Here is a 25,680-nt window from a genome sequence, read left to right on the forward strand (position 1 = left end):
ATAGAGCTGTGGCTCTCTGTCAGTCTGGCTACAGTGCTGAAGAGGAACCTAGGGTATTCTTATTTTCTTCTGTTAGTGCTGAATAATAGGCTCCTCTGGCGTTATGGAGGGCCTTTCTATAGGTTTTAAGATTATCTTGCCAAATTGAGCGATATTCTGATAATTTGGAAGAGCGCCATTTCCTTTCAGATTTCCTAGCTATTTGTTTTAACTGGCGGGTTTGGTGGTTGTACCACGGTGCTAGTTTCCTATGTTTTAATAATTTCCTTTTTATAGAAGCGATAGAATCTAATGTTCTTCGTAGTGAGCCTGCAGCACTATCGACAAGATTATCAATTTCGGAGGGACTAAAGTTATTATAGGACTCTGTTAAATTCAGACATGGCATTGAATTAAACACTGAAGGAATCTCCTCCTTAAATTTAGCTACAGCACTGTCAGATAGACATCTGCTGTAGGAAGTTTTGCCTAATGGCTTATAATCTAATAGTATGAATTCAAACGATATTAAATAATGGTCAGATAGGAAAGGATTATGTGGGAAGACTATTAAATGTTCAATATCAATGCAATATGATAGAACAAGGTCAAGAGTGTGATTAAAACAATGGGTTGGTTTATTTACACTCTGATTGAGTCAATTAATGAGATAAATGCGTTACTAAGGCTGTCATTGTCAACATCCACATGTATATTAACATCACCTACAATAATTACTTTTTATTTAAGGACTAAACTTGATAAAAACTCAAAGAATTCAGATATAAAATCAGAGTACGGTCCAGGAGCGCGGTACACTATAACAAATAGAACTGGCTGCAGTGTTTTCCAGGATGGGTGAGAAAGACTAAGAACAAGGCTTTCAAATGAATTATGATTTAGTTTAGGTTTAGGGTCCATTAAAACGCTCGAATCATATATGGCTGCTACTCCACCTCCTCGGCCTGTGCCTCGAGGAATGTGAGTATTAATATGACTGGGGGGGTGGGTGGATTCATTTAGGCTAACATACTCCTCGTGGGACAACCAGGTCTCAGTAAGACAAAGTAAATCAATATCATAATCTGATATTAATTCATTCACTAAAACAGCTTTAGAGGACAGAGACCTGATATTTAACAGTCCACATTTCATTCTCTTATTTTGTGCTACTGAGGAGTTAGTTTTAATTTTTATTAGATTTTTATGTTTAACTCCTCTTGTTTTTATTTCTTTAAATAATTTAGGTGGTCGGGGGACAGACGCAGTCTCTATGGGGTTTTGGGTGGGTGACTGTTCTAAAGAAAGCACAGAGAAGTGTGAAAGACAGCAGCTCTGCTTCCTGGTCCCAACTCTGGACTTTCAGGTTTTAGATGTGTTCAGACTCTTATCAGAAATGTAAAGTCTGGTGCAGACTGGACAAAATACACCCTAGTTACTTGGGCTATAGAATTTCTGGACATGATCCATGTGCGTACCAATTTCATACATTTCGGTGACAACATGGATTCTCGGCCCATTTTTAATTATACAGTTGTGGACAGAGTAAATAGCCATGATCATCATGGACCACAAAAGCAGACAGGTTCTCTGCTTAGTCTGCTTAGATTCAGAGCATCTGTGTGCAAGTGTCAAAACAGAGAGAATGAGAACTTATTAAGTTCTGCAAAGAATTGCTTGTACAATAAAAGATGTAGATGTTTGTGTCATGAATACATTGATAGGATACACTGAGACCAAACTCAGACACTTTGTACTATTTTTGTACAGTGAAGCCTAGATTTTATCATTATTCAGTGTAATCTTCATAAAATTGTGGAAAATGTGCTGCTTAAATTGATTTAAATCTTAGAATATGTAAATGAAAAAGGCTTATTCAGTACTTTACAGTTACCCTGCTCTATTTAATATTTAGCGTGATTAAACTGAAAACTACTGTAAGAGAAAAATAATTTCACCATTCATTAACAGGTCAGTTTAAGTAAGTAAGTAAAGCTTTATTTATATAGCACTTTTTAACACAGCATTACAAAGTGCTTTACAAACAACTAATAAAAAAAACATATATGTCTATATATATGCATATATACATATAAATATGTACATGCATTACCATACCCAAGGTAGAGATTTTAGGAGCGAAGTGGCTGAGGAGTATAGATGCACCATCTAAAACTGAATATATACAGTAAATCCGGCAAACAAAGTGATATTATACTTTATACTTTTATATTGAGATTACCATATGTACTGTTGAATATGTATTCCTGTCTGTGCACTGAGTTGTACATACAGATACTTTATGCATAGTACAGTGACAATTTCTATGAGGGCCTATATATATGACATGCAGTGGAAAAGAGATGTAAATCTTAAATGCCAAACTGATGATGATATGACTAGGAGTGGAATGGTTCAAGAAAATCATCCCTATCATTTGGTTTGCTAGTCAAGGTTCGGGGCATGTATGTATTGTTCAGTTCCTTTAAAACAGGCTATAAGGTCAAAAAGGCATTTTAAGAAAAGAAACAAGGGACAGTGTTTCCCATCAATCATAGACAATGGCGGGCCGCTACGGTCTGATTTATGCCGCCTCAGTTTCATAATGAACAGATCATAGGTGTGTGGATGTGTGGAAAAGAGTAGTGAAGGGAGCAAGATAAGCAGATTAAAGCAGTTTGAGAGTTCTGTAGTAAATTAAGTAAGTAAGTAAAGTAAAAAAGAAATTAATGTACTAGAAAAAGGGTAATGTAGCCTATTCTTCCAAATAGTTTCAATAGATAAATATAAGTTCAGCATGTGATTGATAATGTTGCAGTTTTTATGTTAAACTAAAGCAGTATTTTTGTTTGCACTAATTAAACAACCTATTATTTTAATAAGGACATGAGAATGTTCTGTATGTTACTAGTTAGAATTCTGGCTATGCAAACAACATTTTAAGCCAAATAAATAAATGTAAAACATGAAAAAGACAGTGTGTGTGACCCCAAAACAGAAATATGAACCAAACTGTGAATTTTTGTGAATCCTTCCACCCCTAGATATTACTGACATTTGCTCTCAAATGAGTCAAAAGAGCTTAGAATGAGTGAAATCACCTTTAAATATTTTCCTGGAAATGATCATTCTGAAAGCTGATCGAAACCAGCTGTAGAAGAAAGCATAAATAAATGGATTGAGCATTGAATTTGACCACCCAAGCCACCTAAATGCTGCAATCATAGGAACAGGTATTGTGTAATTACTCAAAGGGTTAAAGGTCATACAAAGAAAGAAAGGAGTCCAACAGATGAGAAAAACTCCCATTACAATAGCCAGAGTTTTGGTGGCCTTTCTCTCCATCTTAATTTCAGATTTTGTGCTCAGACAGGTTGTGTTCTGGATGCTGTGTGCCTGTCTCTGTGCCACCATCAGAATCTTTAAGTAGATACTGAACATTGTGATAGCTGGGAGATAAAACCCTGAAACCATTCCCATAATTGCTAAACTTATTGTAATGTGAAATACACACTTCCTATTAGATTGTCCTTGGTTCACTCCCAAAATTGTGATGGTAATTCCATTTATAGCAGAAACAGTCCAGCTCACCAGGATCATGATCACAATAACACGGACATTTATTTTAGTTCTGTACCTCAGAGGCTGACACACTGCATAATATCTGTCAACAGAAATAGAACACAAATTCAAAATAGAAGATGTGCACAGAAAGATATCAAAGCTGCCTCGTATCTTACAGAGTAAATCTTCAAGATACCAACAAGAGCTCACAGACAGTACTGTGGTAAAAGGCAAAACAACAACCCCAACAAGCAGGTCAGCTACAGCGAGAGAGAGGATGAGGTAGTTTGTAGGAGTGTGGAGCTGTTTGAAGTAAATGATGGAGGTTATTAAAAGAAGATTTCCACACATTATAATAACTGATAAAGAGCTAACTAAAATACATAACAAATATGTGCTGGTGGTGAGTGCGCTCATACCAGATACATTTTCTGATTCATTACAAACATTTTTGTCCTCAAAAACATCATCAGACCTGTTGACAAAGAATTCAGGTTCCATGAAATCAAGAAAATGAACAGTGTTTGATTTTCTGTAGAGAGAACCTTTCAGTTAATATTAATGCTCTGTATGTTTCATACCATGCCTGTCAATCCTGTCACTGATGGTAGTCCTTGCTCTCTGTTCCACTGAGCAGTATATTTGGTTATTATTCTGGGCTCACTAGCCTATCATAGTGAAGATCATTGTCAAGGGAGCCTCTTAAAGGGATACTAGTTTAACCCTCGAGGCACCTTGGGGGACCAAACGTGTACATTCTGCCTTTTTAACTTGTTTGATTCTCAATATATTGGTCAGGCTAATTGTATGAAACTTGGCCAGGATTTGTTTTTATTATTATTTTCAAAATTCCATGATCCCCTCTATTGTAAGGTGTATAGGATAGGAGATTTGCATCAATACCTACAACCTCTCACCTCGGGCCCGACTTGGACACATTGACTCCCATTATAACAACATATTTTTGGTTGACACAGAATTAAGATTCCATGCATAAATGATCACTAACACCTGAGATAACATTTGCAATAACTGGGGCCCTCCCTCAACAAAATACATAATAAGGTGCTCACATATTCTGTTTACAACCATAACAGACACAACATCAATAAACCTTAAATCAAGAAAATTAAATGTTTCTAGTTTTGTGTAGAGAGAGACGTCCAGTAAGCAAGGGAACACTGGTGTATCCTACACAGAAGTCTTTTATCAAGTGGCGTGGGTGTGAGGTCCGTGTATCTTTTGGTCATTCGATTTTCCTTTCAGAAACGGGTATTAAAAAACAGAAAACGAGTGGTTATTTGATTTTTGTTTTAAAATACAAAAATTAAAATTGAAATACAAGGCGTTTTTCTTTTTCATGGTCAAAAGGGGATGAGCGAAATTTAAAAAATTATTCGATTTTCATTTTCTATTTCATATAACAAAAAATAAAATCACTAGAAAACAGAAACGGAAAAAAGGCCTGTTTTTTCATATTCTGAGACCGGATGTTGTCATTTACAGGACGGTGCTGTGTAGAAGAAACAGTAGGCTAGTAGACTGCAGTCAATCCAGCTGTGACTTCGATCTCCGTGGTCAAATCAGCCGCACTTAAATTTCGAGTGTACAAGTAATCTCAGCATTATGGTAAATGCGGAGAAACAGCGTATTCACTTCCGGTTTTCAAAATAAGGGTATTAATAACAGTAAGCTATAATTCGGAACCTACATTTAAAAGTGTGTAAAAGTCAAATATACCATCAGTAGCCAGGAAACACTGAGCAATATGTTTTTACAGTACCTCAAATATGGTCAAATATGCAATCTCTGGAGGCATAAATATGAGACTTTTATTTTGGCATTTCTCCACACTGGTGCAGTAAAGATACTTGATATGAAGTGTTTTTTATTCATCATGGGCGCATGAAACACTTTAATGTAACATATTTTATTTTAAATGTAGGTTCGAATTATAGCTTACTGTTCTAAATACCTTTATTTTGAAAACCGGACGTGAATACGCTGTTTCTCCGCATTCATCATAATGTTGAGAATACTTGTACACTCGAAATTTAAGTGCGGCTGATTTGACCACGGAGATCGAACTCACGGCTGGCTTGACCGCAGTCTACTAGCCTACTGTTTCTTCTACACAGCACCGTCCTGTAAATGACAACATCCGGTCTCAGAATATGAAAAAGAGCAAGGTACGTTTTATCAGTCTGTTTTCTGGGAATAATTGACACAAGCAGAAACCAAAAAACAAGCAGTTTTTTCATTTTTTCGTTTTGTCAAAAAAACGAAAAATCAAAAGTTCAGCTCGTTTACTAGTTTTTTGGCTCAATATCTTGTTTCCGTCGGTGGGCGGGTCCTCTGATTGGCTAGTGTGCTTCGTTGCCCTGTGCTCTTCAAAATAAAAGTTCTTCCGTTTGATGTCGACAAAAATATTACTGTATTATAGACACTAGCAGACACAGAGGACCCAATCACCCACAGTCAAGACTGACACGGCTTCAAATAACAATAATAGTATTCTTAATCATTCTTAATCGACTTCAATGCAGTTGATGTTTAGCCACAAGGTGGCGCAGTTATTACATGACAGCTGAACCTTGCGCATCTGTTGACCTTTATCCATTTACAGTAAACAAATTATTTTTTCTTGTTGAAAGATATTTTATATTGTTTTCAAATTATTATTTACTGACGGTGATTACAGAATGCGAGTGTGTGTTATACTGAAAGCGAGGCTGGGTGTGCCTATGAATATAGGCTACAGTGAGTTTTTTAAGGTGCTGTACAAGCAAATCATATTGTCTACTCTGTACAGTGACAAAGAGTGTACAGTAACCTACTTCATTCAATATTGAATAGGCTACTGTAGCCTACACTATAAACAAATGGTTTTGCTCTTTGCTCATGGCAGTTGTGACAGTCATTTTAACATTTAAAAAACATTTCATAAGTCTCTGAATTACTCATTATTGTGCATTTAAAGATGTATATTACATTACATTATTACATTGCAGCATTATTTGTGTTTTGACAATACAAGACTTCCATAAATGTGCATTTGATAGAGAGTTTGCTTTGTATTCCAGCCGGCCTGTTGTGAGCAAATTTCTATAGGCTACTATAGATCCATTTCAAAACATGTTCCAAGTATGCTATAGGACAAAGCATAATACATCCTGGAATGAGTGAAGCTTGCCTGCTGACATGTTAAAATGACTGTCACAACTGCCATGAGCAAAGAGCAAAACCATTTGTTTATAGTGTAGGCTACAGTAGCCTATTCAATATTGAATGAAGTAGGTTACTGTACACTCTTTGTCACTGTACAGAGTAGACAATATGATTTGCTTGTACAGCACCTTAAAAAACTCACTGTAGCCTATATTCATAGGCACACCCAGCCTCGCTTTCAATATAACACACACTTGCATTCTGTAATGAACTTTGGTTTTTCGTTTTTTTGACAAAACGAAAAAACGGCTTGTTTTTTGGTTTCTGCTTGTGTCAATTATTCCCAGAAAACAGACTGATAAAACGTACCTTGCTCGAAAAACAGGCCTTTTTTCCATTTCTGTTTTCTAGTGATTTTATTTTTTGTTATATGAAATAGAAAATGAAAATCGAATAATTTTTAATCGTTTTCTGTTTTTTAATACCCGTTTCTGAAAAGGAAAATCGAATGACCAAAAGATACACGGACCGTGTGATCTAAGAATACCCCACCTCTATATGGAACATGTACATGTGGAGTGCCATTGAGTGCGTATGTTTGTCATGATTGAAAACCTAATTGATAGTATTAAAAAACAAAGTTTAATTCACACAGTTTATTCTCATAGCTTTTATTCTGTAGTGTCTGTATGGGGATCTACACATAATATAGAATACATGAGAGTTACATGCTGAGATGCAGTATAATGTGCCATCACGTTGGGTGTGATAAATAACAACTTGCTTGATCAATCTCAAAGTGTTGTCCAAATAACAATAATGCAAGTAAACAGGCTACATAACCAAAGCAATCATAACAAATAACATTGATCTGTACATAAATTAGAATGCACATATTTAAAATTAATATTAAATGGTCAGCAACAGTAATAATACTGTTAAAATGGGAAATAATTAACAATTTAAATATCTAAATGAATACTGCAATGTTTTGAAATTGTTCTTAAAAGGTTTTGTGGACATTCGTACCAGTTTTGACAGGTCATAAAACTGTGCAGTACGTCATAGGTAACAGATGTTGCTTACTGAAATTGTGGAAGCAAGTGAGTAACAGTCAGTAGTATGAAGTCTGCATCTATCATTATGAAAACTAGTGGATGTGGACCCCTGCAATATGGCGGCCGTGCAAACGTATAGCGGCGGCATTCAGCAGTGACCAATGAGATATCTATGTTTCTATATCTATGAAGGTTTGGATCCAAGTGTGTGTTTTGTACGTCTGGACATGATACATGCGCCTACTGATTTTCAGACATGTCAAAACAGGCCATCTGGGCTGCCTTTCTGAAATTTTGAAGGGGGCACTATCGAGCCATTTTGCCACACCCACGCGCAAGACCCATATGAGGTGTAAATCTTTGTGGTTTGTAACATGTGTGCCGAATATCTTGAGCTTTTCATTTTTAGTCTCTCAAAAAAGCCATCAGCTGTTAAAATTAAATTTGCTGTGTTGCCCAAGCAACAGATTTTCACAAAAGCTCACAAGATTCAATCGTATCATCATCAACATGGTAAAGGTGTTCTGACCAAATTTCAACTGGACCTGGTCAACCTGTAAGTAGTAGGACATTAAACTATAGAACATGACACTGTGCTAGACATGTGCATTTTGGTGCTGATTGGACAAGTTACAATTACTGTTTCTTCGCGAAAGATCATAATTCAATCCTAAACCTCTGACATGCCCTTTGACGAAAACCTTTTTTTTTTAATTTAGATTATACTGAACAACTTTAAAGTCCATCTGATCAAATCCCTAGGAGGTGTTTGTTAAAGTACAACACGTGCAAACGTCCAAAAATGAACACTAAATTCATAATGTCCTACTTCCTGTTGGGTTCGGGGTATGGGTCCAAGAGGCTTTTTTCTACATTTGCACATGATACAGTTTAAACCCTTATGACACAAACATTTTTGCCACTGCCAAAGATTGTTCCGCGTTTCATGAGTATTGGGGCATGTTGCGGCCTGTGTGACTTTTAGTTTTTAGTATGGCTCAACTTAAAAAAATTCTGATTCTGATAACATCACCAGTCTTATGGCTAGAAAACTACACACGCCAATATATATTTTTTCATTGTTTTAATCCTGTATTTTGGTGTCTCAAAAATTCATAGATGTATTCCTGAATTCAACATACAGATGCAGCATCTATAACTGAATATATAAAGTGAATGAGGCGAACTATGAGATATAGTCATCTTACTAACATACTGTTTTAACATACAGACACGTTATATATATATGACATGCAGTGGAAAAGAGATCTTCTGTGCCAAACGAATAATGATATTACAAATAAAACAAATAATGAGTCAAAAGAGCTTAGAATGCGTAAAATCCCCCTGAAATATTTTCCCAGAAATTATTATTCTGAAAGCTGATCGAAACCAGCTGTAAAAGAAAGCATAGATCAATGGATTGAGCATTGAATTTGACCATCCAAGCCACTTAAATGCTGCAATCACAGCAACAGGTATTGTGTAATTACTCAAAGGGTTAAAAGTCATACAAAGAAAGAGAGGAGTCCAACAGATGAGAAAAACTCCCATTACAATAGCCAGAGTTTTGGTGGCCTTTCTCTCCTTCTTAATTTCAGACTTTGTGCTCTGACAGGTTGTGTTGTGGATGCTGCATGCCTGTCTCTGTGCCACCATCAGAATCTTTAAGTAGATAGTGACCATTACAATAGCTGGGAAATAAAACCCAAAAACAATTGGCATAATTGCTAAACTTACATTTTGAAATAAAACACACCTGTTAGATTGTCTTTGGTTCACTCCCAAAAATGTCATGCTAATTCCATTTAGAGCTGGAGCTGTCCAGCTCACCAGGATCATGATCAGAATAACACAGACATTTATTTTAGCTTTGTACCTCAGAGGCTGACACACTGCATAATATCTGTCAACAGAAATAGAACACAAATTCAAAATTGAAGATGTACACAGAAAGGCATCAAAGCTGTTTCGAACCTTACAGAGTAAATCTTCAAGATACCAACAAGAGCTCACAGCCAGTACTGTGGTAAAAGGCAAAACAACAACCCCAACAAGCAGGTCAGCTACTGCGAGAGACAGGATGAGGTAGTTTGTAGGAGTGTGGAGCTGTTTGAAGTAAATGATGGAGGTTATTAAAAGAAGGTTTCCACACATTATAAGAACTGATAAAGAGCCAACTAAACTACATAATAAATATGTGCTGGTGGTGAGTGCGCTCATACCAGATACATTTTCTGATTGATTACAGAAATGTTTGTCCTCAAAAACTTCATCAGACCTGTTGGAAAATAATTCATGTTCCATGCATAAATGATAAAAAAAGATTTCAAGTTTCCGGAGATTTTCAATAAAGTTTAGTGCTCTGTATGTTTCACATGATGCACATCAATCCTGGTTTGTGCATCTGTACGGATGAGAATCCTTGCTCTCTGTGCCACTGACCACACACTGAGTAGATTCATTATTGTGGGCTCATTTGCATATTCTGTTCAAGGGAGTGGAATTTTATGTAGATCAATGTGAGTAATCATACAACTCCCTGTGGCACTGACAGGTTGCTCCTTTAAACCTGCTACATGTTTTGTTTCAATCTGTTACTTTATCTGCTTTATAGATCCGACTTCATTGAATGATGTCTGATTGGATTTGACACCCACCCATACTCGACACCACTTGTGTACACTTGTTTGGCCCATCTTACAGACTGCCCTCAGGATTTAAGCTGGCGTGAGGGGTCATTACAATGTACATTTATTGTCGATTTGTTAATTACATTGGATTGAGTTTGTCTGTTTTTTACTTGATTTACTTCATATTTTTTGATATTTTTTGATCAACTTTCTTGCATTGAGACAACAAACCATATGTAAAAAGCACAGCAAAAAAACCCAAACAACTCTGAAAAAATATATTAAAATTATAAGAAGACTGAACATGCAGTGCAAAGCCTCTGGGAGCCATATCCTAAACCCAACAGGAATTTGACCATTTTGAATTTAATGTCCAATTTTGGCGCCATTTCAATGCATGATATTTTAACAAATTCCTCCTTTGGCATTGATCAGATCGACTTTGAGTGTTGGGGATGGATTTAATATCCATTAATCTTACTTATGTTTATTATTCTTACACACTAATTTTATTTATGTCATGTTTGAGCTGTTTTGTTCTATGTTGTATAAGAAAAATGCAAATTTTTTTTATTTAATAATGCAATCAAATTAGTGCAAGAGGGAAATGGCAAGAGAAATTGCAGTATTCTGGAAAAAGAGATGACTGCAAAAGGTTCTCAAGGCTCCTAAGTAGGAAATCCATGTTGTACACATTTGGTAAGTGTTCAAGAGACTTTTCAGAAAAAAGGGTTCAAACAAAGTGCATGCTTAGTGTCGGTTGGGCATCTCTTCTCCTTATTGTATCCATCGTTCTCCAAAAAGCTGTTGCCAACAGGATGGCAGCTGCATCTGTATGGTGGGTGCAGCTCTATCAGTGTATGTCAGTTTTAACCTAGTTTTAGATAGTTTCCTTTGTGCTGCAAGAATCGCCCCAAAATTGAAAGTCTGCTGCCACTTAGGCCCCTCATCTCCCTACTGTGTCTGTCATCCTTCGCTGAGGCTGTGGCCAAGGGGTTGGTGGTTGTCCTTGTATGGTAGGCTCAATCTTTGGCCATTGGAGTAGTAGAAGGCCTTGACCAACCTCTTGCCATTGACACTGGGTGCATTTTTATGGCCCATTTTAAAGACTGTTCTAAGGATTTAAGCTGGCGAGAAGGGTCACTACATAGAGTACCTGTTGGTAGTTACATTAACTGTTGATGTGTTAATTATTTGATCAACTTAATTAAATGATAAACCATATGTAAAATTGTGTCTATATAGGTGTTTATGTGCTAATGCTAATGATGCTAATTGCCCAACATTTGCAAGTTAGCATCCGGCAGTTTCTATATGTTGAGGACCCATATTTTATATTTCTAACATAAAACTCAACATTTCCAAGTTCATGTTTCTTGCAAGTAGGCAACATGGCTAGAAAACTGAAAAAAATAAAAACACTCCCACACACACAATTTTGGATTAGGCAGAGAAAAGACTGCCAAGATGGCCACAGCCGACCACATTGAGCTTCAGGAACCTATGGGTGATGTCACAGAGACTATGTCCATTTTAAATTATACAGTTCATACTGTGGACACAGTAAATAGTTAATAATAATAATAATAATAATAATAATTATTATTATTATTATTGCATGAATACATTAACAGGATACACAGAGACAATGCTCAGACACTTTTTAAATTAGCTATTGTTTGGTGAAACTGTTATCTTCATAGTGTTGTGGAAAATGTACAACTTAAATTTGCTACGTAAATTGATTTGAATCTTAGAATCTGTAAATGAAAAAGTCTTATTCAGTACTTTACAGCTACCCTGCTTACCCAGTTTATTTAATATTTAGACTGATTGAATGAAACTGAAAACTAATCTAAGAGAAAGATGATTTCACCATTCATTAATTCCTTACTGTTTAAAGCTTTGTTCACAAAGACAAAAATTCAATGACATACTCATGAACTCAACAGATGCAGCATCAATAACTAAATATATACACTTTAGATTTTTTACAAGTTATATACATACTTTATGGATAGTACAGTGACCTTTTTCTAAGAAGGCCTATATATATGACATGCAGTGCAAAAGAGATGGTATGTACCAAACTAAGGAGGATGTTACTGATATTTCCATGCTTCAAATAATGAGTCAAAAGAGCTTAGAATGCGTAAAATCCCCCTGAAATATTTTCCCAGAAATTATTATTCTGAAAGCTGATCGAAACCAGCTGTAAAAGAAAGCATAGACCAATGGATTGAGCATTGAATTTGACCATCCAAGCCACTTAAATGCTGCAATCACAGCAACAGGTATTGTGTAATTACTCAAAGGGTTAAAGGTCATACAAAGAAAGTAAGGAGTCCAACACATAAGAAAAACTCCCATTACAATAGCCAGAGTTTTGGTGGCCTTTCTCTCCTTCTTAATTTCAGACTTTGTGCTCTGACAGGTTGTGTTGTGGATGCTGTGTGCCTGTCTCTGTGCCACCATCAGAATCTTTAAGTAGATAGTGACCATTACAATAGCTGGGAAATAAAACCCAAAAACAATTGCCATAATTGCTGAACTTAAATTCTGAAATAAAACACACCTGTTAGATTGTCCTTTGTTCACTCCCAAAAATGTCATGCTAATTCCATTTAGAGCTGGAGCAGTCCAGCTCACAAGGATCATGATCACAATAACACGGACATTTATTTTAGTTCTGTACCTCAGAGGCTGACACACTGCATAATATCTGTCAACAGAAATAAAGCACAAGTTTAAAATAGAAGATGTGGACAGAAAAACATCAAAGCTGCCTCGTATCTTGCAGAGTAAATCTTCAACATACCCACAAGAGCTCACAGCCAGTACCGCGCTAAAAGGCAAAACTAAGACTCCAACAAGCAGGTCAGCTACTGCAAGAGAGAGGATGAGGTAGTTTGTAGGAGTGTGGAGCTGTTTGAAGTAAACGATAGAGGTTATTAAAAGAAGGTTTCCACACATTATAAGAACTGATAAAGAGCCAATAAAAATACATAACAAATACGTGCTGGTGGTGAGTGCGCTCATACGCGCTGATTGATTACAGAAATGTTTGTCCTCAAAAACATCATCAGACTTGTTGGCAAATAATTCAGGTTCCATTAAATAAAATAAAAAGTCAAATTTTCTGTATTCAGTTAATATTAATACTCTCTATATTTTATACCATGCCTTTCAATCATGGTTAGTGCATCTGTACTGAGTCCTTGTTCTGTGTGCCACTGAGCAGTATGTTTGATTATTATTCTGGGCTCACTCACCTATCATAGTGAAGATCATTGTCAAGGGAGACTCTCAAAGGGGTACTGGTGCAACTTCGTATTCCAGTGCTGTAAAGTTGGAGGACTCAAGAGAGACAGATTATAATTTAAGTTGCAAGCAGCGATGATTGGGCTCTCGCACCCACACACGTTGGAATGTTCCAGCATATCAAACATACAATACATTGTGTAAATTTCACAGATCACTCTTCCCATGATTATTGCTATGTAAGGCTTTTGTGCTTTTGCCAGTACAGGGCGCTATGAGTATGACTGAATATTTGTATGTAGATGTGTTCAGAGTATTATCAAACGTGCATTTTGGTGTAGATTGGTTAAAGGACACTGAAGCAACTCTGAGGAAAGATGGAAACTCACCGCCACACCAGGGACACGCCCTTCGATGAAAACTCCAAAATGGTGTAATTTTGATCCTAATGGTTTCAAGATTATACCGACCAAATGAGAAATCAATCTGTTTCCTTGGAGGAGTTTATTAAAATACAATGCTTGCAAATTGCCCAACATGGCCACTACATCTAAAATGGCCGACTTCCTGCTGGGTTTGGGATATGGGTTGTACGCTTTCAGTGAAACGTGCCATTGGAGCTACTCTATAGGGGGCGCTGTGAAGCCATTCTTCCAGAGGTATGTGCGGTACCCATAGCATATGTAATGTTTCGCCACGACTAGCATGTGTGTTTCATAAATTTTGGAGCATGTTGTGGCCTCCAAAAATTTGATTTACTGTGGTTAAGAATAATAATCCCAGCAGTTTCAATGGGGTCCTCGCAGCACTTTGCTGCTGTGGCCCCAATTAAAGGTACAAGTAGTGAATAATGTGGATTGGCATGTTTTAGATTACATAAGAAATATAATGAAGCCCATGCTAATACTGATATTCCAAAGTGTGCTGTACAACAACAACAAAAACAAATTACCCAGCGTCATCTCTTTGGCAGGAAATCGGAGATTCCCTTCTGTTTCGCCAGGACCAGGATTTTCTCTGCATACACCGGCAGCCATGTCTCAAAAAGTTTGGGTACAGATTGTGGTCTGCTTACAGATCTCAGCCTCGTTCTGATGTTCCTGAGGAATCCAGTGGCTGGATGGTGGTTACAGCCTTGGCTATATCATATTTCCTGGCAAGAAATTAAAATCTTCTGCTAATTTAGATGGGGCAGATTCTGATTCTTTTTGTCTTTCCTAATTTCCACTTTACACAACCAAGACTCTATGAATTACATTGATCAAACACATTGACATTGACAAAATGTAGATTTTTCTAGTTAGTATCAATTCCTATGAAGTTAAAAAAAACTACTCACGCAACCACTGCCTGATATGTCTTTCAGGCAGGAACAATCCTGAACCAATAATGTAGCCAAGGCCTTTTTGGTCTCAGAGGTAGGTCTGTAAACAGAAAAACTCAATTACACCATCGAATGTGTGGTGTAATTTGTGATTCTTTCTGGATGCATTGTAACTTGAAATTAAAGTGCAGTATGCATTCCACCACAAACTCTTGTGTACCTCTCTCCATACTCCAAGTGTGACAACAGTGTGACACCAGAATTCAGACTAAGCAATGTCTCTGCTTAATTGTGATACCATCCTCATCAAGGCTCTCAACATAGCTGATAAGGTTGTTGCTGTTTAGTGGTGAAAAACAAAGTGAATCCCTCAGTTTAAAACTGTGGAATTTACAAATATTAGTACCTGCAGTACACATGATATCACTGGTGCTGTTTGTTCTTCTGTGGGAAATTTAGATGAGACTTTTAGGTTTGTGGGACATCAGGCTGTTTCTGAAGCTGATGTGACGTGACTAATATGTTTGAAGAATCCATGTTTAGCCTCAAATTGCATTGTCCACAACTGCAGCAAGGGTCCAATTTTTTTAATCACTCTTGGGTAATGGAGAATGAAGTGGTCCAGGAAGAGAGGGTGATGCTCTACAATGATTTTACTCAATACAATGTTGCTGCACCAGTTAGAGAAGGAGAGAAGATTAACTCCATACACAAGATCAAGAGCAGCAGAAGTTTCCATTCCTTGTTTTCCATGTGGATCAGGTCACTTTGTCGATGGTAATCTAAGTAGACATCACATTTGAGCTGTTGACTGTCGCATGGACCCATCAATGTTCCTTAGATCATTCTTACTAATCACAGAGGGTTTGTTACCCTTATCACAAAACCCATTATCAAAGCTTGTGATTCTGTAGTTGAGCTTGTGACATGCTTTTGCTCAATCAGTGAGTTCAACGCAAGCTTAACATCACATTGCCCAACCCCATTGAGGATGTCATACACAATGTCTGGCACTACATTGTTAGTTACATGATAAAAAGACAAGTTGTTCAGGACTCTGTCTCTTTTCAGGTCTGTCTTGAAGATGTTGGCTGTACACAAATGTACCTTGTGACTATGGACACCGCGTAATAGTGCAGGATCTTCCAGTGTCTGCACCCTCAAGACATCTCTATTTGCTCTGCACCACCGTCACACATAATTTCTTCTGAAGCTCTCAGTGTAGCCAAGAATGGCATTCAAGCCCAAATTACCTCCCACTATCTGGACAACTATGAACTTCACAACACCTTGAAAGTTGGGGGCATCAACAGTAATGCCTTCGCAGCACTACATTAAGGCCATAGGTCTTCCCATCATCTGATTTGCACACTGCTAACAGGAAGTGTGAATGTAAACTTGATAGCAGATTTTATGGCAAGCTCTTGAAATACAGTATATAAATCATAACTTGTGAATTGAGGCTTCGATCCAAAAGGGTTTAACAGTGTCATCATTGTATAGAAGTGGGATACAAACCTCTTTCAAGAATAGTGGATGTGTTTTACAAAACTCCCCATTAAAGACATCCTGAACCGCATCACCCTCTCTCTGCTTACACAAAATACAACACCATTGTCTGTGGCAGTTTAACAAGTTGCTACAAATGAATGAATGTCTTAACTAAAGAGATAGTTTTTATCTGTAGTCAGCAGGATGTAGCCTCACAAACAAGGGACAACACAATACATATATACTCAATAAAAAAAAACAAATCTTTTCTATAAATGCCTGAAATATATTGTTAGATATGAACAGGTGTGATTAATGACACGTTTTAATTTTGGATCTGAATGTAAGGTAATCAGTTTAACCAGTAGGTAGACTGTATATGCAAATTCACTCTCAATAATAAATGTGGTTGTCACTCCCAAATTCTGGCAATGTTTAAGTAGCTATTTAGACTCGAGATGGTCTGAACGCAGGAAACATTACAAAAAAGGTAGGCTACTTAAAAGACCTGTATATTAGATTAAATGGCATGTAGTGGAAAAGTTTCAGATTGCAACTAGCTAAACACAGCTCAGCATGTCAAAGAAACTATGGTAGCCTTAAAACTAGAAAAAATACGAAAGGCCCTATTTATGCAGTGTTTGGTTTGTCTGTTGTGGGCTACTGTAGAAACATGGTGGTCCGTAGAAGAGGACCCACTCTCTCTGTAGATAAAAACCACTCATTCTAAGATAACGAAAACACAGTGATTCTTATTTTCAGGTGATTAAACACTAATGAAAACATACCTGTGAATATTATATTACAGTTCTGACAATAGATCCTCCTAAATGTTACACACTTAACCTTAAAGTGAAAAATGAAAATGATCATCTTACCTTTAAAACTGTCTATTAGGTGTGGAAACTGCCACTCTGTTAATTTCTCTCAGACAAAGCTGTCTATTAAGGCTATAGTCAACCTGAAACAAAAAAACAAACACAGACAGTCGTAGTTTTTGATGGTATGATCTAGGTTGGTCCAAAAGTGTATACAACCTTTGAAGACCAATGAAATGTAAAATTATCACTTGTGTCACAGTTGCATGAGTTTCCAAGCATAATAAGCCACCCAAAAATGACACTCAATGCAAACTCACAGATTCAAAACATATCATCAACGGGTCTATGGGTCTTCTGACCAGATTTCAGCTGGATCTGGTCAATCTGCTTGGAGTAGCATGTGAAAGTACAAAATATGTTATTTCCTGTTGCCAGTAGAGGGTGCTATGAGAATGACTAAATATTGACATGTAGATTCAATTCAATTCAATTCAATTTTATTTGTATAGCGCAAATTCATAACAGAAGTTATCACAAGACACTTTTCAAATAGAGCAGGTCTAGACCGAACTCTTTATAACATTATTTACAGAGACCCAACAGTACCACCTTGAGCAAGCACTAGGCGACAAGGGCAAGGCAAAACTGCCTGTTAAAAGGCAGAAACCTAGGACAGATCCTTCAGCTCTAGGTGGGTGGTCGTCTGCCTCGACCAGTTAGGGTGAGAGAGAGAGAGAGACAGAGAGAGAGAGACACAGACAGACAGAGACAGAGTGAGAGAGACAGACAGACAGGTGCACAGCAACAACAGTATTGGCAATGGCAATCTAGCAGGACCATGGCAGGAGGCTCCACCAGGATCAATAAGAACCTGCGAGAAGGGAAAGCACAAGAACTCTGGGGAAGAAGTGAAGTTAGTAACATGCATTAATGGGACATGAATGAGTGCAGAAAGAGAGAGGAAGAGAGGAGTTCAGTGCACCATCGGAAATCCCCCGATAGTCTAGGCCTTTAATCCATAGCTAAAGGATGGTTCAGGACTCACCTGATCCAGCCCTAACTATAAGCTTTATCAAAGAGGAATATCTTAAGCCTACTCTTGAATGTGGTGAGGGTGTCTGCCTCCCGAACCACAACTGGAAGCTGATTCCACAGGAGAGGAGCTTGGTAACTGAAGGCTCTGGCTCCTGTTCCACTTTTAGAGACTATAGGAACGACAAGTAGCCCAGCATTCAGAGAACGTAGTGTTCTAGAGGGCTAATAGGGTACTATGAGCTCTTTAAGATATGAAGGGGCCTGACCATGAAGAGCTTTATAGGTGAAGAGGAGAATTTTAAATTATATTCTAAATTTTACAGGGAGCCAGTGCAGAGCAGCTAGTACAGGAGAGATGTGATCTCTTTTTCTAGTTCCTGTCAGTACTCGTGCTGCAGCGCTTTGAATTAATTGGAGTGTTTTAATGGACTTATTGGGGCAACCTGATAATAAAGAGTTGCAGTAATCCAGCCTTGAAGTAACAAATGCATGGATTAGTTTTTCTGCATCTGTCTGTGATAGGATGTGTCTAATTTTTGTAATATTACGTAAATGAAAGAAGGCAGTCCTAGAGGTCTGCTTCATGTGGGAATTAAATGACAAATCCTGATCAAAGATAACTCCAAGATTCCTGACAGTGGTGCTAGAGGCCAAGGTAATGCCATCTAGAGTAACTATATCTTTAGACAGTGTGTCTCTAAGATTTTTGGAGCCAAGTACAAGAACGTTGAGTTTAACATCAGAAAATTGCAGCTCATCCAGGATTCTATGTCCTTAAGACATGTTTGTAATTTATATAATTGATTAATTTCATCGGGCTCAATTGATAGATATGACTGCGTATCATCTGCATAACAGTGAAAGTTAATGGAGTGATTCCTAATAATTTTGCCTAAAGGGAGCATATATAAAGTAAATAGTATTGGTCCAAGTACAGAACCTTGTGGAACTCCATGACTAACTGTAGTATTTATTGAAGATTTGTCGTTAACATGTACAAACTGTGAACGATCTGATAAATATGACTTAAACCAGCTTAGTGCGGTTCCTTTAATGCCAATTTGATGCTCAAGTATCTGTAAAAGAATATTATGGTCAATGGTGTCAAATGCAGCACTAACATCTAATAATACAAGTACAGAGACAAGTCCATTGTCTGAAGCAATCAAAAGGTCATTATTTACTTTAACCAGAGGTGTCTCTGTGCTGTGATGAACTCTAAATCCTGACTGAAAATCCTCAAATAAACTACTGTTATGTAAAAAGTCAAACAACTCTTTGGCGACTACCTTCTCCAGAATCTTAGAGAGGAAGGGGAGGTTAGAGATTGGTCTATAGTTGGCTAAAACCCCTGGGTCAAGAGTGGGCTTTTCAAGAAGGGGTTTAATTACAGCTACTTTAAAGGACTGTGGTACATATCCTGATAATAAAGAAAGATTAATCATATCCAGTAAAGAAGTGCCAATTAAGGGTACAACTTCTTTAAGCAGCCTAGTTGGGATTGGGTCCAACAGACAGGTTGATGGCTTCTATGTAGAAATTATTGAAGTTAACTGATGAAGATCGATAGCAGAAAAACAGTCTAAATATATATCTAAGTTTACATTAGTTAAAGTTCCTGAACTTGGAGAGCCACTGATAACTGTTGATGGCAGTTGGTGATCAATTTTCTCTCTAATAGTAATAATTTTATTATAAAAGAAGCTCATAAAGTCGTTGCTACTTAAGTTTATGTGGATATGTGGCTCAATAGAGCTGTGGCTCTCTGTCAGCCTGGCTACAGTGCTGAAGAGGAACCTAGGGTTATTCTTATTTTCTTTTATTAGTGCTGAATAATAGGCTCCTCTGGCTTTACGGAGGGCCTTTCAGTAGGTTTTAAGATTATCTTGCCAAATTGAGCGATATTCTGATCATTTGGAAGAGTGCCATTTCCTTTCAGATTTCCTACCTTTTTGCTTTAATTGGCGGGTAGAAGCGATAGACTCTTATGTTCTTCGTAGTGAGCCTGCAGCACTATCAACAAGATTATCAATTTCGGAGGGACTAAAGTTATTATAGGACTCTGTTAAATTCAGACATGGCATTGAATTAAACACTGAAGGAATCTCCTCCTTAAATTTAGCTACAGCACTGTCAGATAGACATCTGCTGTAGGAAGTTTTGCCTAATGGCTTATAATCTAATAGTATGAATTCAAAAGTTATTAAAACATGGTCAGATAGGAAAGGATTATGTGGGAAGAGTATTAAATGTTCAATATCAATGCCATATGATAGAACAAGGTCAAGAGGGGGATTAAAACAATGAGTTGGTTTATTTACACTCTGATTGAGTCTATTAATGAGATAAAGGCGTTACTAAGGCTGTCATTGTCAACATCCACATGAATATTAAAATCACCTACAATAATTACTTTTTATTTAAGGACTAAACTTGATAAAAACTCAGAGTATTCAGATATAAAATCAGAGTACGGTCCAGGAGCGCGTTACACTATAACAAATAGAACTGGCTGCAGTGTTTTTCAGTTTGGGTGGGAAAGACTAAGAACAAGGCTTTCAAATGAATTATAATTTAGTTTAGGTTTAGGGTCCATTAAAACGCTCAAATCATATATGGCTGCTACTCCACCTCCTCGGCCAGTGCCTCGAGGAATGTGAGTATTAATATGACTGGGGGGGGTGGATTCATTTAGGCTAACATACTCCTCGTGGGACAACCAGGTCTCAGTAAAACAAAGCAAATCAATATCATAATCTGATATTATTTAATTCACTAAAACAGCTTTAGAGGACAGAGACCTGATATTTAACAGTCCACATTTCATTCTCTTATTGTGTGCTACTGAGGAGTTAGTTTTAATTTTTATTAGATTTTTATGTTTAACTCCTCTTTTTTTTTTTTATTTCTTTAAATAATTTAGGTGGTCAGGGGACAGACACAGTCTCTATGGGGTTTTGGGTGGGTGACTGTTCTAAAGAAAGCACAGAGAAGTGTGAAAGACAGCAGCTCTGCTTCCTGGTCCCAACTCTGGACTTTCAGGTTTTAGATGTTTTCAGACTCTCATCAGAAATGTAAAGTCTGGTGCAGACTGGACAAAGTACACTCAAGTTACCTGGGCTATTGAATTTCTGGACATGATCCATGTGCATACCAATTTCATACATTTCCGTGACAACATGGATTCTAGGCCCATTTTTAATTATACAGTTGTGGACAGAGTAAATAGCGATGATCATCATGGACCACAAAAGCAGACAGGTGCTCTGCTTAGTCTGCTTAGATTCAGAGCATCTGTGTGCAAGTGTCAAAACAGAGAGAATGAGAACTGCAAAAAAAATGCTTATACAATAAAAGATGCTGAAGCCCATATCCTTATATTTGTTATGTTTGTGTCATGAATACATTGATAGGATACACTGAGACCAAACTCAGACACTTTGTACTATTTTTGTACAGTGAAGCCTAGATTTTATCATTATTCAGTGTAATCTTCATAAAATTGTGGAAAATTTGCTGCTTAAATTGATTTAAATCTTAGAATATGTAAATGAAAAAGTCTTATTCAGTACTTTACAGTTACCCTGCTCTATTTAATATTTAGCATGATTAAACTGAAAACTACTGTAAGAGAAAGATCATTTCACCATTCATTAACAGGTCAGTTTAAGTAAGTAAAGCTTTATTTATATAGCACTTTTTAACACGGCATTACAAAGTGCTTTACAAACAACATGCAAACATACATATATGTCTATATATATATATGCATATATACATATAAATATGTACATGCATAACCATACCCAATCAAACATTTGAGGAGCGACATGGCCGAGGAGTATAGATGCAGCATCTATAACTGAATATATACAGTAAATCAGGCAAACAAAGTGATATATTCCTACTTTTTTTCCTTTATTTTTTTATAGACATTTATATTGAGATTACCATATGTACTGTTGAATATGTATTCCTATCTAAAGTTGTACATTTCTATGAGGTCCTATATATATGGCATGCAGTGGAAAAGAGATGTAAATCTTAAATGCCAAACTGATGATGATATGACTAGGAGTGGAATGGTTCAGGAAAATCATCCCTATCATTTGGTTTGCTAGTCAAGGTTCGGGTCATGTATGTATTGTTCAGTTCCTTTAAAACAGGCTATAAGGTCAAAAAGGCATTTTAAGAAAAGAAACAAGGGACAGTGTTTCCCATCAATCATAGACAATGGCTGGCCGCTACGGTCTGATTTATGCCGTCTCAGTTTCATAATGAACAGATCATAGGTGTGTGGATGTGTGGAAAAGAGTAGTGAAGGGAGCAAGATAAGCAGATTAAAGCAGTTTGAGAGTTCTGTAGTAAATTAAGTAAGTAAGTACAGTAAAAGAGAAATTAATGTACTAGAAAAAGGTTAATGTAGCCTTTTCTTTCAAATAGTTTCAATAGATGAGTATAAGTTCAGCATATGATTGATAATGTTGCAGTTTTTATGTTAAACTAAAGCAGTATTTTTGTTTGCACTAATTAAACAACTTATTATTTTAATAAGAACATGAGAATGTTCTGTATGTTACTAGTTAGAATTCTGGCTATGCAAACAACATTTTAAGCCAAATAAATAAATGTAAAACATGATGAAAAAGACAGTGTTTGTGACCCCAAAACAGAAATATGAACCAAACTGGGATTTTTTGTGAACCCTTCCACCCCTAGATATTACTGACATTTGCTCTCAAATAATGAGTCAAAAGAGCTTAGAATGAGTGAAATCTCCTTGAAATATTTTCCCAGAAATGATCATTCTGAAAGCTGATCGAAACCAGCTGTAAAAGAAAGCATAGACCAATGGATTGAGCATTGAATTTGACCATCCAAGCCACTTAAATGCTGCAATCATAGCAACAGGTATTGTGTAATTACTCAAAGGGTTAAAGGTCATACAAAGAAAGAAAGGAGTCCAACAGATGAGGAAAACTCCCATTACAATAGCCAGAGTTTTGGTGGCCTTTCTCTCCTTCTTAATTTCAGACTTTGTGCTCTGACAGGTTGTGTTGTGGATGCTGTGTGCCTGTCTCTGTGCCACCATCAGAATCTTTAAGTAGATAGTGACCATTAAAGTAGCTGGGAAATAAAACGCCCACAAAATTCCCATAATTGCTGAACTTAAATTCTGAAATAAAACACACCTGTTAGATTGTCCTTTGTTCACTCCCAAAATTGTCATGCTAATTCCATTTATAGCAGAAACAGTCCAGCTCACCAGGATCATGATCACAATAACATGGACATTTATTTTAGCTCTGTACCTCAGAGGCTTACACACTGCATAATATCTGTCAACAGAAATAGAACACAAATTCAAAATAGAAGATGTACACAGAAAGATATCAAAGCTGTTTCGAACCTTACAGAGTAAATCTTCAAGATACCAACAAGAGCTCACAGCCAGTACTGTGCTAAAAGGCAAAACTGTAAGCCCAACAAGCAGGTCAGCTACAGCGAGAGACAGGATGAGGTAGTTTGTAGGAGTGTGGAGCTGTTTGAAGTAAATGATAGAGGTTATTAAAAGAAGGTTTCCACACATTATAAGAACTGATAAAGAGCCAATAAAAATATATAACAAATATGTGCTGGTGGTGAGTGCGCTCATACCAGATACGTTTGCTGATTTATTACAGAGATGTTTGTTCTCAAAAAAATCATCAGACCTGTTGGCAAAGAATTCAGGTTCCATGCATAAATGATAAAAAAAGATTTCAAGTTTCCGGAGATTTTCAATAAAGTTTAGTGCTCTTTATGTTTCACATCATGCACATCAATCCTGGTTTGTGCATCTGTACTGATGGGAATCCTTGCTCTCTGTGCCACTGACCACACACTGAGTAGATTCATTATTGTGGGCTCATTTGCATATTCTGTTGAAGGGAGTGGAATTTTATGTAGATCAATATGAGTAATCATACAACTCCCTGTGGCATCATGCAAAAGCACTGGCAGGTTGCCCCTTCAAACTTGCTACACCTTTTTGAGTAGGTTAGTGTCTTCAAACTTGGTTAAATATTTTTTTTTTACCAGCTTTATTGCTGAAATACTCATTACCCATCTATGACAGAAGTAGCCTACAGTCATTAGAAAAGGAAGAGTGGGGTTTGAATGAAAGAGCTGCCGGCCTTGAGACGATCCACCCAGCCAGATTGGTTTGACCAGCCCACTACAGTGGGTGCTGTGGTCATACCAGGAGGAGAGGGAAGAAAGCCAGGACAGGAACCATGCTTGCCCAGTTTGGACTTACGGCTGTTTGTGGTTAATGTCCAGTCTGGATAAATTGGGACTCAGGCTGGCCAAATAAATAAATAATAAATAAATCTGAGATGGCTGTGGCCACATGTTTACAGAGGACCTGCTTCACCAACATCCTGGAACCTCGATGGACGGACACTGTACAGTGGATTCAATGGAAGGCGACCTGGGGCGTTTATGTCATGCCCTCCACTTCTTTCTTTTACCATGCACACCTGGCTTAGCTCAGCTCCTGTTTCCCATTTTGCTCACTCCAGCTCAAACCCACCCCCTTCAATGTTTTGAAATCTTTTTTTCCGATAGCTCAATCCCAGTCTCCCTGCCTTTCTGTGTTTGGCACTTGGGTTAACTCCCCTAGCCTTAACAGTACGATCCAGCCACAGAAAAAAAATCACACCTTCTTTTATAAGCTTACATTATAAGCTGCTTAAAAGACCTCTCAGCTAGTATTGATGGTATTAAACGCCAGTTTTCCAGTCACTAGCTTGCCCCCTCTTACCCATGAGTCATTTGTCCCTCCGCTGGAATATAGCATATTTACACATTTCCTGTGAAAACAGGCAGCTTGGGAGGGACTTGTCACGTTAGCCAATAGCAATGTGTCCTATGTACCTCTAGTCAAGCAGCTCTAGCGGACCCATGCCTAACTGCCATCAAGGACCGGATGTCAGATAACTTCCTCCAACTTAACCCTGACAAAACAGAATTCCTCATAATGGGCCCCGAGAGAATTTCTGGAAAGTTTCAACACTGTATTTGTCCCTTAGCAGCAAATGTTAAGCATGCCTCAAGAAATCTAGGCGTTTTATTTTGTTATATCTATTTTCTAATGTTTGCACTGTACAGCACCTTGTAACTTTGGTTTTGAAAGGTGCTTTATAAATAAAGTTGGGCATCAGATGCCGACTGAAGAGAATCTGACAGAGAATACCATACCAAGGTGTTTTTCTTAATTTTTTCCTTCGATTTTATCACTGGTCTTCCCCTATCTAAAGCACACATGGTTTAGATTAATTTTTCTCTCATTTGCATATAATTTT

The 25,680-nt window shown here is 37.3% G+C and overlaps 3 protein-coding genes and 1 long non-coding RNA gene across 5 annotated transcripts in view; 1 reads left to right on the plus strand and 3 right to left on the minus strand.

The window, feature by feature from the left end:
• LOC127368529 (trace amine-associated receptor 1-like) overlaps window positions 1-10,126 on the minus strand; it is a 24,033-nt gene extending 13,907 nt beyond the window's left edge. The window contains exons 1-2 of the mRNA XM_051409445.1: window positions 10,051-10,126; window positions 3,799-4,018 (exon numbers count right to left, since the gene is read on the minus strand). Coding sequence (XP_051265405.1) covers window positions 3,799-4,018; window positions 10,051-10,076 — 246 coding nt within the window. The 5' untranslated portion in view covers window positions 10,077-10,126. The remainder of the gene's footprint in view (window positions 1-3,798; window positions 4,019-10,050) is intronic.
• Window positions 1-13,432, plus strand: part of LOC127368548 (uncharacterized) — a 25,523-nt gene extending 12,091 nt beyond the window's left edge. Inside the window, exons 2-3 of the long non-coding RNA XR_007885843.1 lie at window positions 3,799-3,868; window positions 13,350-13,432. This is a non-coding gene — a long non-coding RNA (uncharacterized LOC127368548). The remainder of the gene's footprint in view (window positions 1-3,798; window positions 3,869-13,349) is intronic.
• On the minus strand, window positions 1,952-10,077 carry LOC127368541 (trace amine-associated receptor 1-like). The gene is made up of 3 exons (XM_051409459.1): window positions 9,995-10,077; window positions 9,747-9,878; window positions 1,952-3,714 (listed from the first exon to the last, which is right to left on the minus strand). The coding sequence occupies exons 1-3, from the start codon at window positions 10,067-10,069 to the stop codon at window positions 3,052-3,054; spliced, it is 870 nt and encodes a 289-aa protein (XP_051265419.1). The 5' UTR covers window positions 10,070-10,077; the 3' UTR covers window positions 1,952-3,051.
• LOC127368527 (trace amine-associated receptor 1-like) lies at window positions 11,215-24,328 on the minus strand. 2 transcript variants are annotated; one of them, XM_051409442.1, is made up of 2 exons: window positions 23,993-24,328; window positions 11,215-13,327 (listed from the first exon to the last, which is right to left on the minus strand). In XM_051409442.1, the coding sequence occupies exons 1-2, from the start codon at window positions 24,041-24,043 to the stop codon at window positions 12,536-12,538; spliced, it is 843 nt and encodes a 280-aa protein (XP_051265402.1). In that variant the 5' UTR covers window positions 24,044-24,328; the 3' UTR covers window positions 11,215-12,535. The 2 variants fall into 2 exon arrangements, with proteins under 2 accessions (XP_051265402.1, XP_051265401.1); XM_051409441.1 differs by having other exon boundaries at window positions 11,215-13,195; window positions 23,745-24,327.
• Window positions 24,329-25,680: the final 1,352 nt, after the last annotated feature.

The sequence above is a fragment of the Dicentrarchus labrax genome, unplaced genomic scaffold (assembly GCF_905237075.1).
Source record: "Dicentrarchus labrax unplaced genomic scaffold, dlabrax2021, whole genome shotgun sequence".
NCBI lineage: Eukaryota > Metazoa > Chordata > Actinopteri > Moronidae > Dicentrarchus > Dicentrarchus labrax.